The sequence below is a fragment of the Zalophus californianus genome, chromosome 10 (genome assembly GCF_009762305.2).
Source record: "Zalophus californianus isolate mZalCal1 chromosome 10, mZalCal1.pri.v2, whole genome shotgun sequence".
NCBI classification, from domain to species: domain Eukaryota; kingdom Metazoa; phylum Chordata; class Mammalia; order Carnivora; family Otariidae; genus Zalophus; species Zalophus californianus.
The window spans coordinates 81,501,443-81,516,384 of record NC_045604.1 but is presented as its reverse complement, the minus strand read 5'-3'; the positions used below and the strand labels follow the sequence as shown (position 1 = coordinate 81,516,384).

The window sequence follows — 14,942 nt, the reverse complement described above, 5'->3', positions numbered from 1 at the left end:
CATGCTTCTCTCAAACTTGGCATCGGAACATTTTAAACATATGCAAACTCTCACATTGCCTAATTCTGTCTCACCCAACTATGACATAGATAAAAGGTAATCACTTTTATTAATTTTCCTACAAATGAAAAAGACCGAGAAGTTGCAGATCATGCATGATTTTTTTTTTTTAGCTGGCTAGGAGCATTTACATTATCCAAAGTTGAGGGATGGTTGATGGAAATGTCCCTCTATGTTAGAACTTAAAGGCCTTTTCTTGGCTTTGTCTTTCAAGATCTCATCTCATCTCATCTGATCCTCCATCCCCATTCCACTTTACAGACCTTTAGTCTTGTGACTTTCCATCCTTCAGGACCCAGCTTAGGCATCTCCTCCAGGAAGCCTTTCTTGATTACCCAAAGCACCATAAATTTCAAAGTACCTACTGCTTATGCCACTAACCTATGGCTGGGTGGCTTTGCTTGGGTAACATCCACGCTTTCCATTGACCACTTATCACAGGCGCTGCTCAAGCACTGAATGATGAATTGGACTAAATGTCCTGAGAACTTGATTATCAATGTTTTTACTTCTATTCCCAAGTAGACCATGATTCTTTCCACACAGTTATCATCATGTTGTTTATCTTCTTTACATCCCTACACTGGCCATTTAATAACATTTGTTGATTATTTACATAAAAGTTAGGGTTATGGTTATTTTATTTGTTACGGTTATACTGGTGGATGATAAAAATGGTCACATCCATTTGTGTCGAAGGAAAGATCGCCCCTGGATTGAGAAATTGTTTCTAAGTTATCTAAATAAGAGGCCTATTTCCGAGATTGGAAATGGAAACCAGGCATCCAGTAAGATGGGACTGGGGCACTCTTAATTGTAATGGTGGCAGGGCCAAGAAGACAGCCTCCCTGGTGGTGGTGGTGAATGGTGTTATCAGTGACAATCAGGAAGTCAGAAGAAAGGAATGCCGGGAAATGCTATTTGAGCCACAGGGTAGCTTGCCCAAAAGCCTGGACCTAGGACAGGCTTTGTGATCCCTGAGTTCAAGCTAACTCATGCGAAGATCAGAATTTGGCATCCTGTAAGCTTTTTTTAAAAAAAATGCTTTTGAAACAGAGGATCACAGGAGACGAGAGGAAAAAATGAAACAAGATGAAATCAGAAAGGGAGACAAACCATAAGAGACTCTTAATCATAGGAAACAAACTGAGGGTTGCTGGGGGGGAGGTGGGTGGGGGAATGGGGTAACTGGGTGATGGGCATGAAGGAGGGCACGTGATGTGATGCGCACTGGGTGTTATAAAAGACTGATGAATCACTGACATCTACCTCTGAAACCAATAATACATTAAATGTTAATTGAATTGAAATATTTAAAAAATGTTCGAAATTTTTCTAAAAATGCTTTTGACATTTCTCAAATTCCCCTTTCAAATTTCCCTTTTGTTTTCTACACATATTAGGTAGAGCTGTTTTTGAAAATCCAGTCTGTCAACTCCTTTAAGGGAAATGAATGGTAGGTTTTTGCCTTTGCCTGAGGAAGCACAGGGGCCAGAAGAACATGGTGAAAGCAATACGCATCTGAGTTAAAGACACCTTGCGGAATAGGAAAATCTGGAGGAAGGGTGGGGGCCCCCTGCTCGGTTCCAAACCTGGGAAGGTTCAGACTGCGTTTCATCAAGATTGGCAGCATTTTAAAATTTTGACGAACGTTGTGTTACTTGCAATACCTTCCATTTCTCACACAAAAACACAAAAGTATTATTGCATAAAAATCATAAGTATAGGGCGCTTGGGCGGCTCAGTCGTTAAGCGACTGCCTTCGGCTCAGGTCATGATCCTGGAGTCCCGGGATCGAGTCCCACATCGGGCTCCCTGCTCGGCAGGGAGTCTGCTTCTCCCTCTGACCCTCTTCCCTCTCGTGCTTTCTATCTCTCATTCTCTCTCTCTCTCAAATAAATAAAATCTTTAAAAAAAATCATAAGTATATTACTTGCAAAAATGTGAAGAATACATTCTATATATTCTCTACAGCACAGAGCAACACATGATCAGGTAAAGATTTATGAAGATTTGTTCATTTATGAACAATAAGCCTTTTTCCCCTTGACAGTATAAATAAGGTCTGTTTTCCCAATGACTTTGATACAAAAGGCAAACACTGCTCTTCCATCCTAAAAGTAATGTTGAAGTTCATCTAAGAGATTGCCAGATAGTACTTTGGCATAGTTACTCAAGATACACTTTTCTATTTATTTTTTTATTTTTATTTATTTTTATTTTTTTAAGGATACACTTTTTTAATGACAAAATTTGTCTTTTTTTTTTTAAAGATTTTATTTATTTATTTGAGAGAGAGAGAATGAGAGATAGAGAGCACTAGAGGGAAGAGGGTCAGAGGGAGAAGCAGACTCCCTGCTGAGCAGGGAGCCCGATGTGGGACTCGATCCTGGGACTCCAGGATCATGACCTGAGCCGAAGGCAGTCGCTTAACCAACTGAGCCACCCAGGCACCTGACAAAATTTGTCGTAGGTATTATGAAAAAGCTTTTATGTTGCATTAGCGACTTTCAAAACAATGTAGGTAACAAATTATTTTAGAAGCTATCTAGAAATTTCCTATTCCCAATAATGTAAGATTTTTTTTTTTAATGTAAGATATTTTAATACCGATTAAATTCAAATAAATCACATACTTAGACATTATATACTTATTAGCTACATAAATTTATATTATGAATTATGTGCATAAAAAATTTAAGGATACATTCTTAATCTTAAATATAAATGCACAAGATGAATGTATTATTAACATTTCAGTGCTTCCCATCTTAAAATTTGTACAATACTCCACTGGAAGCAGTAGCATGATGGTACAATTCTTAGGTGAAGTTTGCTGAAACCTCTTGAGATAGTCATATCATTTTTAGAACCCCTGGTTTTGAGGTTAGACAAACTGAGTGAATCTGAAAAGTCTGGATCAAGTTTCTCATGTCTAGCTTAAAGATTACTGATAAAGATTTACTGGAAAGCATTGATTTTTTTTTTTTTTTTTTAAGTAGGCTCTGTGCCCATCGTGGGGCCCAACTCGGGGCTCAAACTCATGACCAGGCGATCAAGACCTGAGCCAAGATCAAGAATCAGATGCCCAAACAACTGAGCCACCCGGGCAACCTTGGATAGCAATGATTTTTAAAAATATAACCTCAGTGTGAAATTTGGGCTCTTTTCCCCGTAAATCTAAGGAACAGAGTTTTTCCTTCCGGAGGAAGATAAATTGTTCATTTTCTTAGAAACTTCACTCAATATATGTCTTAAGGCAGAAATTTTGTAAATTTCCTATGTCTAGAAAATGGGGTCCTTCAGTCAACTGAATAGGCGCAAAACTAGAACATGTTAACTAAAAAGTGCTTAACTTCGAAATTACAAAAGTAGAAGATATCTGCAAAATACATTCCATACAGGAAACGCCAATCAGATACGATTATTTTTTTGACGGGCATAAAATGTACTTACGGAACCAAGTGTCAGTGTCACAATAAATTATTATATAAAGTATTTCGAGAAAAAAAATTCGGTATTCAATCTTCTCGATTGAGCTCTATGTAAATAGAAATTTACTCTAAGAACTACTTTTGGTATAAAAGTTAAGCTGACCGAAAAGTGTTTGGGGGGATAACCTGAGATTTTAGATGTGAAATGTAAATGATCAAAACAGGTTCTTTAAATCAACCGGCATTAAAATATCAGCATAGAAATCAGAATTACTGCAAAATGCCATGATGTCGCTGTTACCAGTATTAACCAAAGAATTAGAGGAGTAAAAATATTAGAGAAGTGAGACTTTCAGGCCAGAATGGGAGAAAAAAAAGGTTTGGATAAAATTTTAAGTATTCCTAGATAATGAAACAACAGAGTCTATGCAAGAGTCCTTCTCCAAAATGAAGCACATAACTGATAAATAGACTCTCTTATTGGCAAAGCAATCCACTGCATTAAAAAAAAGAAGAAAGAAAGAAAAAGAAAATTGTCATTGTCAGGGAGTCCTTGGCTTCTCATTTCTTGGGGGGCCTTTCAAGCACACTGGCCTCGTTTACATGAAGGAAGGCAAAAGCTGACTTGAATGTGCCATCGCCACTCTGTTGTGAAAAGCAAAGGAAGGTGGCCCACAGAAAACCACAGAGTCCAGTGTAAGCTGTCCTCCAGTGAACAGGAACCAGGCCGAAGTTGGTCAGCTGTAACAGAAAGAGAGAGTGCGCTAGGGTTCCATGCCAACCACAGCCATCAATTAGCATTCTGAGTAGTTAGAAACTCACCTGCACAAAAGGCCAGTACATCAGACCGCTCTGGAATACAGAAAAACTCGATTAGAATGCCTTTTTTTTTTTTTTTAAGATTTTATTTATTTATTTGACAGACACAGCGAGAGAGGGAACACAAGCAGGGGGAGAGGGAGAGGGAGAAGCAGGCTTCCCGCGGAGCAGGGAGCCCGGCGCAGGGCTCGATCCAGGAACCTGAGATCATGACCTGAGCTGAGGCAGTCGCTTAACCAACTGAGCCACCCAGGCGCCCCTAGAATGCCTTTTAATCACACACACAGAAACAATCCCAAAGATTAAGAAATACCAGGCAGATAGAATGCAGAGGTGGGATTGTATTTCAGACTAAGCCGATTAAATCAGACTCCTTAAAGTCTCTCCAATAGAAGAGGGTGGGAGCAGTGCAAGGAGCTTTGAGGTGCGAGGCGATTATAGTAGTCATATTACAGGTCCGGAATGAAAAGGCGACCAGAATCAGCACCATTTCTGTTAAACAGCTGCTTTCAAAATAACAGCATCTATGCATACACTGTGGTTTTCCTGTTAGCCCAAGCAAAAGTTACGGGCATATAGCTATAAAAGGATCATCAGTAAAGTTTTAAATTTATCATTCTTCGTGGAATGATTTGTTAATAATATGTTCTGCTGGGGGTGTCCGGGTGGCTCATCAGTTAACTGCCTTTGGCTCGGGTCATGATCCCAGGGTTCTGGGATCAAGCCCTGCATGGTTGTAGGGCTCCCTGCTCAGCAGTGAGTCTGCTTCTCCCTCTCCCTCTAACCCCTCCCCCCTCCCTGCTTGTTTCCCCCCTCAAATAAATAAATAAAATCTTCTTAAAAAGTAATAATAATATCTTCTACTATTTCAAGCAATGAGCCAGAGGTGACTCTAATTTTATCTAAAATGTTTGATTTTTTTTATTAAAAAAAGATTTAAGGCGAATAATATATTCTACTATTTCTTGCTATAGAATAAGTTTAGCTGACATTCTTATGGATTACAAAATGCCCCCAAAAAAGGGAATGCTTTGTTGTTGTTGTTGTTGTTGTTGTTGTTTGGGGGAGGGAGAACAGAACTGTATTCTTCAAAAATATTAGTGTTGGGGCGCCTGGGTGGCTCAGCTGGTTAAGGGACTGCCTTTGGCTCAGGTCATGATCCTGAGTCCCAGGATCAAGTTCCGCATCGGGCTCCCTGCTCAGCAGGGAGTCTGCTTCTCCCTCTGACCCTCACCCCTCTCATTCTCTCTCTGTCATTCTGTCTCTCTCAAACATAAATAAAATTTTTTAAAAAATATTTAAATAAAAAAAATATTAGTGTTGTAATAGGTAAAAGAAGGCTGAGAAAAAGTTCCCAATTAATGGAGACTAAAGGGACATGACAATTAAATGCACTACCTGACCCTAGACTGGATCCTGTACTAAAAGGAACAGAAATGCTATAAAGACCATCAGAGAGTCGATTGACAAACATGGCAGAAGGATGGTGGATGAGCTGAAAGGCTCATTACCATTGTTAAATGTATTGAAGTTGCTAACTCTGCTGTAGTTACATAAAATAACTTATTTATCCTTAGAAAATAGATACTTAAGTATCTAAGGGTAAAGGGTAATTGTGCAACTTACTCTCAGATGCTTCAAAGAAACAGAAAGATGGATAGATATAGACAGATCAAGTCAGGAAAAAATAAAACAAATGGGCAAAATATTAACTATGGGTGACTATGGGTAAAGGGTATTCTTTTAATTATTCTTGTTACTTTTCCGTCAGTTTGAAATTATTTCCAAATTAAAGTTTTCAAAAACTAGAAAAGCTATGAATGTAATTATCAGATAAATTTCTAAGAGGTAACATACCTGAGCCCCCCTACTGGGGAAAGAGCTGGTGGAAAGAGACAGAAATTGCATGCCTTCTGCACAAAAACAAACCAATCAAAAACTCAAATAGTACCTACATGTCAACAACAAATAAACTAGGCACGCCCTTTCTACCGTCATCCAAAGAAGTTGGATTGGGGGGTGGGGGGGGAACTAAAGGACCCCATTTTCTAGACATAGGAAATTTACAAAATTTCTGGCTTCTTAAAGACATATATTGAGTGAAGTTTCTAAGGAAAAGAAAAGCTATTCTACTCTTACAAATCCTTTGGGCTACAAGAAAGCCTTTTGTGACAGATTCTTTTTGGCTGCTTCTTGTTTTTGGACCCCTACCATTTGTGCTCTTGGTTTCATTGATGAAGTTGACTCAAGAACCTGGTTTTAACCCAGTTTATTCCATATCTAATATCCCTAGCTCTGGGCTCTCCTCTGTGCACTTGGAAATCTCCCTTTGGATCTTCTATTTTTTTTTTAAGATTTTACTTATTTATTTGAGAGAAAAAGAGAGCAAAAGAGAGCACAAGAAGGGGGGAGGGGCAGAGGGAAAGGGATAAGCAGACTCTGCTGAGCAGGGAGCCCAATGCCAGGCTCGATCCCAGGACCCTGGGATCATGACCCAAGCCAAAGGTAGATGCTTAATCGACTGCACCACCCAGGTTCCCCTCCCTTTGGATATTCTAAAGGTTTCTAGAATTCAACATTTCTCAAACTGAACTCATCTACCTTTTTTTTTTTCCAATTGGCTCGCTATGTCGTATCTCAAGTGACGGGCCACCACTCATGCAGTTACTCAAACCAGAAACCTGTGGGTCATCCTAGATGTGTCCTTGCCCATTACCCCGATCACCAATCGTTCACCCAGAGCTACCAATTCTACCTCCTAAATAGCTCTCCAATCATTCCTATTCCCATTCCCTGTTTCTTATGTGAACCTGGTTACAATAACTCTCCAGCTGGTTTCTCCTGGCACTATTACTGATGTTCAGGATCCTTGGCATGCGTTCAACACCCAACAAAGGTGGCCTGTGTGTCTTCATTAAGGGAGGAGAATATGAAGCATCTGCAAGTCCCTGCTTAAAGCCCCTTTCTTCCCCAATTCTGCTCGCATGCTCTTTTTTTAAATGTTAAATGTCTACACCTCCATAGGATCCATGACATAATGGGAAAACTTATTCCTTTTTCCAAAATAAAGCAGACGAAAATTCCATTTGGATGTCGCAACGGGCTCACAATTTCTGCCCCAAGAGAAGTAACAAGTTCTGAATACTCTTTTCCCTTAAAAGGAAGAAGGACTGTCCCTAGCATGTGGCTTCCACACTCCCTATTATCTGCCTCCAACCATCAACTGGGCAATGCTGATTCTGGGGCTCAGTGTCACTCAATAGAAAATGCCAGAAACAGTACGGGCAATAGCCGGCGTGGCTTGGCACTGCTTCTGATAGGGAATTAAGTACACGTGAAGCCCAAGGCCAGTCTGTGTATATTCGGCAATCCTGAAAAGTCACCTCATTGGGATTAGTAAAATCAAGCATCCTCTAGGCCAGAAATGGAAAGCACCCCTGATTTTGCCAGGCTTTATGGATACTGCTCAATAAATCTTCATTGAATAAGCTAACAAATATTTGTTGGACTGGGGTGTGTATATTTGCATTGAGCAAACAGTACAACAGGTGACTTACTTTAAGCCTGGACATAATCTTGGGAAACATTATCCTTCACAAGGACTCAGCAGAATGTACACCTGGGAATATTGGCTCCAGAGCGATTCCATTCATCACTCAACATTCTACTTTTCCTATTTTGCAATAACCTCTTTGGCTCCAAAATTCACTAAATAAACTGTAATCACTAATAAGAGTAAATTTAAAAAAACAGGAATCATTGCAAACATTGACTAAAACTCAGACACTCATGTATAGACGCTCCTAATGTATAGACGCTCTTAAAGCTGCTTCTCATTTCTCTTTCGAAACAAATCTAAGATCTCTCTGTCAAAATACTATAGCCTTGGGGTGCCTGGGTGGCTCAGTCGCTAAGCGGCTAACTTCAGCTCAGGCCCTGGTCCCAGGGTCCTAGGATCAAGCCCCGCATCGGGCTCCCTGCTCAGCCGGAAGCCTGCTTCTCCCTCTCCCACTCCCCCTGCTTGTGTTCCCTCTCTCGCTGTGTCTCTCTCTGTCAAATAAATAAATAAAATCTTAAAAAAAAAAAATACTATACCTTGGGTGCCTGGGTGGCTCAGTTGGTTAAGCGACTGCCTTCGGCTCAGGTCATGATCCTGGAGTCCCGGGATCGAGTCCCGCATCGGGCTCCCTGCTCGGCGGGGAGTCTGCTTCTCCCTCTGACCCTCTTCCCTCTCGTGCTCTCTCTCTCTCTCTATCTCATTCTCTCTCTCAAATAAATAAATAAAATCTTTAAAAAAAAAATACTATACCTTGTGCCAACCAACTGGAGCCCTAACATAAGAATAGTTTTCTTAAAATGTATTTAATGTTACAAATATACTAAAAGATCTTGGTTACCTTTTCAAAAGTCTGTCTTACCTTGTACGTATTCCAAAATTTCTGTTTCAGGTCCAAAAATATGTCATCCTTTTCCTGGAGAATACTCATACCTATTTGTAAAAACACACACCACAGGAATTTTGCAAGATTCAGTGGGAAGAAAACTGTATAACAGTTCAAGTTTTCTCTTCTATATGCAGAGTACCCACCAGTAACTCTCGTTCATTATGTCCCTTCCAACCTAACAGTGAAAACATGACTTCCATTCTAAAACTAGATAAATCTTTTTTAAAAATAAATAGAATTTTAAAAAAACTAGATAAATCTTAAAGGAATGATAAATATGAAGTGAAAATAGCAGTATAAAAGTGACAGCAGAAAGATATGTACATATAATAAATTGTATTATATATATATAAATTGTAAGAGAATTCACAGTGTTCAGAGAGCAGGACAATCAGTGACTTTTCTTCTCTGCCTTCCAAACTTTTTGTAAAATGTTTAAAAATCTTAAAAATTTAGGGGTGCCTGAATGGCTCAGCTGGTTAAGCATCTGCCTTCGGCTCAGGTCATGATCCAGGGTCCTGGGATGGAGTCCCACCACATCTGGGCTCCCCGCTCCGTGGGGAGTCTGCTTCTCCCTCTCCCTCTGCCCCTCCCCCTGGCCTGTGCTCTAGCTCGAACTCGCTCTCTCTCAAATGAATAAATAAAATCTTTAAATAACTAAATGAATAAAATTTAAAAAAATTTAATTTCCTTCTTTTTAAAAAGAAAAAGGCTGATGGACCCTGGGTATTCTGGCAACTACCAAGTTCCCATCAGCATTCTAATCAGAATTATTCCAATCAGAATTTGAAAGCAGAACACCAATTCAGGCTTTCTAAAAACACTCTGAAAACTTTGTATGTTCACCAACCCTGAAAGGAAATTCAGGGAGCAGAGACAAAATCCTCCTATTTTAGGAAGGAGTAAAAATAAAAGGGCTTTAAAAAGTCTCCTTGAAATCCGATTAGGAGGAAGGGAAAATAAGAGGGTTTTTTAGTCAGTTGCAAGGGATTCTTAGAACAGGATTTACAAGAATACCCAGGCGCATATTGGTAATTTCGGGTGCCACTTACCAAGCACTAATTAAGCGCTAAGCACTTTATGTGCCTTATTTCACTGGACACCCGAGTCCTCCGCCCCCCCAACCCAAACACTCCCCTGAGGTTGGGAGTTACAGAGGCGGAAATGAGGGAGGTTAATATCGGACCGAGTCCAACCGAGGTGTGGATTCCGAGCCAGACCTCTCCATCATAATCTGAGCTCCCCAAGGTGTCCCCAGCACAAAGGATCATCTGATATATGCAATTTCTAAGTTGGAAATGCCTTGAACAAACATCCAACCCAACCCGCCGCCCTTCATTTTCACACGGGGAGAGGGAAATTGGGCCAGAAATCTAAAAAGCAAAACAAAGCAGCCATCTGGGTCGGAATCCATGTCAGGAGCCTCAGGCTTAAATCACAGGCCCCCCGGGGCCTCGTTTCTGCAGCAGCCCCTTTCTGGCTTCAGACAAAAGGACAACACTCAAGATTAAGAACCTGGCATGGGTTATGTTGTCTTCAGGCGAGTCACTTAACCTCCTTTGAGACTCAGTTTCATTATCTGTAACACGGGAATAACAAAGAGGATCTGCCTCACTGGGTTGTTGGAGGAGTAAATGGAAACACGGTCCCCAAAGCCCAGCCCCTAGGTCCCAACCCCTTCACCGGGGTTCAAGGCAATTGCCTTAATGGACCTGAGGAGCCCCTTTGCAGATGTGGCCTGGAAGTCACACCTTGGGGCCAGGCACCCAGCAGCCCGCTCCCCAGGTCCTTTATTTCCCTGACCCCACTGGCCCTGCAGTTGGCTGAGGCTACAACAGGCAACCAGGTCCTTCGTGCCTCCTGTGGGCTTTGTGAGGAAAGGAACCGGATCCGGCCTTCCAAAATAAGATCCAGAGGGCAGCGTAGGCTCAAGGCGCTGACGTGACTCCCCCTGACCTGGTTTAGAAGGCACCGGCAGCCACTGAAAAAAAGACCTTCTTGGGTCTTCTCTAGACCTCCTCTATCCCTAAATGCCCGGCCCAGGACCCCTGGATTTTCTTGGGGAATTGGTGATGGTCCCCCACCCTTTCTCCCTCACAGGCTATGGAAACTGCTAGGAGGATGGAGGCTACAGAGTCCCTCCCATTGTTTTTGGTATTTAAGGCCCTAAGGAAGATTCCTAAAGTCCGGCCTTAAGGGCCGATTTTCTGAGGAGGGACCTCCCACGACTTTCACAGGCAGAGTTCTCCAAGGCAGGGTCCAAGGTCCACTCACATTTTCTTGGCTTTTCACAGAGGGACGGGAACCCCAAAGGAAAATCTCATTACCGAAGCAGGACTAAGGCCTTGAGCACGAAGTTTCTGGGGGAACCTGTTCCTACCTCAGGTTCCAGCGGGTCTGCTCCCATGGTCCCACGGCCCGTCGCATTTGGTTGGTGTGTCGGAAAGGAGTGTCTGCCAGTGGTCCGGAGGCCCATAGCTCCAGGCGGGGATTTTCCCGGGAGCAGGCAGCCCGGTCCCACCACAGCCCGGTCCCACAACTGCGTTATAGGGGTGGCCGACTCCACGCCCACGGGCTGTGATCGCCTCGACACTCATGTGGACCTTTTCCATGGGGGAAATGGACCCCCAGTCCTGCCTCCCTCTAGTTCCAGCCGACGCCCCAGGCCCCCCCTGAAACCTCCAGCCACTGACTGTACTCAACCCCGGCGTCCCAACTGAGATCCTGGCCCCTGGCCCCTTCACATCCCCCGCCTTTCCAGCTTCTCCCACTTAATCTTCGGTTCCCAGACTTCTCAGCTCTGGCACCTCGACCCTGGCCCTCTCAGGAGACCCCCTGAAATCCTGCCCCCATCCCCACCCCATGGCTTCCAGCCCTGGTCTGGGTCCCGCTCCATCCCTGCCTCCTGCAGCCCCCAGCCCCGGGAGCCGTCAGCCCCGGCCTCCAGTGCCACCCACCCCCAACCTTGGATCCTTTTGGATTCTTTGGCCCCCTCTGCGGATCTCGCCCTGGCCCCTGCTCCCCGCCCCGGTCCCTCACCGGCATAAAAGGCCGAGACGGCCACTGGCCCGCCGATCGCCTGGTCGCACAGCACCTTGGCCAGCACGGTGCGCGGCGCACGGCCGGGCAGCGCGCGCTCCAGCAGACGCAGCCACACGTAGTTGAAGTTGGCGTGGAAGGTCACGGCCACGGTGGCCACGCGCCGCGTCTGCTGCCAGTCCGCCGGACCGCCCCGCAGCCGCTGCTGCAGCGCGTCGCCGGCGGAGAAGAGCGCTGCGTAGAGCAGCACGTTCGTGGGCCACGGGTAGCGCCGGGCCGCGCGCAGCAGCGCCGGCCACCAGCCCGCCATGCCCGCGGGTGGCGCCCGCCACCGACCGCGGCGCCCGCTCCCGGGGCCACGCCCGCCCGCCGGCCCTGCCCTCCGCGCCGCCTCCGCCACCAGCACCTGTCTTCCCAGATGCTCCGGAGCCCTTGGGTGCCCCGCGTACACCCAGTCCGCGCCGTCGAATCCCCTGGCCACTAGCCATTGTGGGGCTGAGCCTTTAAAATGTGGCCGGTCCACGGAATGCATGATCCATTTCCATGAAAAGTCCAGAATAGGCTAATGCCTAGCGACAGAAAGTAGACTAGTGGTTGTCAGAGACTGGGCGTTGGGGGAGGGGAGGGATGCGAAGTGACTGGGCGTGCGGTTCTTTGGGTGGTGAAGTCTATGGTATGTGAATTATATCTCAAAAAGAAAAAAAATAGGTTGGTAGAGATAGGAAGAAAAGGAAAGAGGAAAGAGAGAATACCAAATTCCAGTTACCGAGAGGGCGGTGTATGTTAAATGTTTATATGCAAGGAATTCACCCTTCCAACGCACACAATACGCTGTTATGTCACTTAGGAGACAAATCCAGAAGTTGAAATATAAGCCTTTCGTAAATGGGAAGTGAGGCTGGAGGGACCTCACTGAATATTGTGCCGCAAAACATCCTGAGCTCCCAAGCAGTGTCCCAGAAGCAGGGGGTCACTGGGGACCTCAGCCACAGGTACCATCTCTGACCCCAAGGAACTCAGCCCTCCTTGCTTCTTTTCCTCCTTCTCTGACACATCCAAACCTATTCTCATTCTCCCTCTTCTATTTATTTACCCTATTTTATTTCCTTTTAATTTTTTTTAAAGATTTTATTTATTTGACAGAGAGAGAGAGAGAGAGAGAGAGAGACACCGAGAGAGGGAACACAAGCAGGGGGAGTGGGAGAGGGAGAAGCAGGCTTCCCGCGGAGCAGGGAGCCCGAGGCGGGGCTCGATCCCAGGACCTGGGATCATGACCTGAGCCAAAGGCAGACGCTTAACGACTGAGCCACCCAGGCGCCCTCCTTTTAATTTTTTTAAAGATTTGTTTTGTTTGAGAGAGAGCGCGCGCGCGCGCACGTGCGAATGGGGGGGAGGGGCAGAGGGAGAGGGAAAGGATGAGGCGCCCCTCATTTTAATTTGTTTTGATTTTAAATTTTCATCTCGAAATGATTCCAGACTTAGAAAAAAGTTACAAAAATAGTACAGAGTTCCCATATAGGCATCACCCAATGATATAGCTTCCCCAAATACTGACATCTTGCATAACCGTAGTACCATGATCAAAACCAAAAAATTATCACTCATGTAATACTGTTACCTAATCTACAGACCTTATTCAAATTATTGCCAGTTGTCCCACTGAAGTCCTTTTTTAGGTCTGGTATCCAACCCCAGATTACTTTGCATTGCACTGAATTGTTACGTATCTATCACCTTAGTCTCCACTCTGGGGGATTGACCAGTTATTTTGCACACTTCCTCCATTTGTCTACCTTATTGTTATGGGCTGATTGGGTCCCTCCCAAAATTTGTATGTGGGAGCCCTAACCCCCAGTATCTCAGAATGTGATTGTTTTGGAGACAGAGAAAAGAGGTAATTGAGTGAAAAATGAGGCCCTCAGAATGGGACCCCAATCCAATCTGGTTGGTGTCCTGATCAGAAGAGGAAATTTGGACACAAAGAGGCACCAGGGCAGTGCATGCACAGAAGAAAGACAGTGTGGGGACCCAGTGAGAGAAGGAAGCCACCTGCAAGCCAAGGAGAGAAGCCTCTGGGGCAACCAGCCCGGCTGACACCTTGAGAGAAGCCTCTGGAGAAACCAGCCCGGCTGACACCTTGACCTTGGACTTCTGGCCTCCTGAACTGTGAGAAAAATAAACTTATTTTTTAACCCACCTGCTCTGTGGTATTTTGTTCTGGCCGCCCTCGCTGACTAATACACCCATTCTCTTCAATTCTTGGGAATCTGCCAGTTTCTGTGTTCTTTGACACAAAGTCAGCAGCCAGGCATCCCCCACCCCTTCTGTTGTCGCACAGTCATTTCCAACTCTGACCCACCTGTCTCCCTCTTAGAAGGACCCTTGTGATTACATTCAGCCCATCTGGATAATCCAGAATAATCTCCATATCTCAAGATCCTTACCTTGAGGGTCATCTACAAACTCCCTTTTGCCATATAAGATAATGTGTTCTCAGGTTCTGGGGATTCAGGTGTGGACATTTTTGGAGGGCCATTATTCAGCCTACTGCGTCCCACTTTATCATATCTACCTTCTCTGTAACCCTTCTGATCTCACTGATCGTGTTAGCTGAAATGAAACTGCCCATTTCTCAATGTGTATAGATTAGGACTATCTGTTGGTCCAGTTCTTTTTCATTCATTCACTCAATAGATCAATATTCTTGAGCACTAGGATATGCCAAGCACTAACCTATACGCTTGTGGCAAGAATTTGTATTCACAATGCCTTTTTTAAAAAATCTCATTGCCGTCTAGAGGAAATTGTGGCCTTCATTATGAAAAAAGAAAAATTCCCAGATGATTCCTACACCATCCCCTTGACCAAATTTGTTAGAATAATAGAGCAAAATTGGAGACCAGAAGCAGGCAAGTGGGGGTGGGGAGGGATTAGGGTGGTGTCCAGGTGAAATACGGAATGTCCAGTTAACTTTGAAATTTCAGATGACAATGCATAACTTTTTTAGTGTAAGTATGTCCCATGCAATATTTGCGACAGACTTATACTAAAAAATTTTCACTGCTCATCTGAAATTCAAAGTTGACAGAGCAGTCTCTATTTTTTTTAATTTATTTTGCTAAATCTGGCACACCTGAAGGGTGGT

At 44.1% G+C, this 14,942-nt stretch overlaps 1 protein-coding gene across 2 annotated transcripts; it reads right to left on the bottom strand.

Moving 5' to 3' along the window:
* Window positions 1–2,403: 2,403 nt before the first annotated feature.
* Window positions 2,404–12,112, bottom strand: MPV17L (MPV17 mitochondrial inner membrane protein like). 2 transcript variants are annotated; one of them, XM_027612366.2, is made up of 4 exons: window positions 11,798–12,112; window positions 8,732–8,802; window positions 4,317–4,346; window positions 2,404–4,235 (listed from the first exon to the last, which is right to left on the bottom strand). In XM_027612366.2, the coding sequence occupies exons 1-4, from the start codon at window positions 12,105–12,107 to the stop codon at window positions 4,056–4,058; spliced, it is 591 nt and encodes a 196-aa protein (XP_027468167.1). In that variant the 5' UTR covers window positions 12,108–12,112; the 3' UTR covers window positions 2,404–4,055. The 2 variants fall into 2 exon arrangements, with proteins under 2 accessions (XP_027468167.1, XP_027468168.1); XM_027612367.2 differs by lacking the exon at window positions 8,732–8,802.
* Window positions 12,113–14,942: the final 2,830 nt, after the last annotated feature.

Excerpts from the sequence above, each read along its gene's own strand:
- MPV17L (XM_027612366.2), bottom strand. The coding sequence starts at position 12,107 with ATGGCGGGCTGGTGGCCGGCGCTGCTGCGCGCGGCCCGGCGCTACCCG. Across the intron at positions 8,803-11,797 it reads CGTCTCGGCCTTTTATGCCG|GTATGAGTATTCTCCAGGAA; the intron begins GTGAGGGACCGG and ends TTTTACAAATAG. Across the intron at positions 4,347-8,731 it reads AATTTTGGAATACGTACAAG|AGCGGTCTGATGTACTGGCC; the intron begins GTAAGACAGACT and ends TCTGTATTCCAG.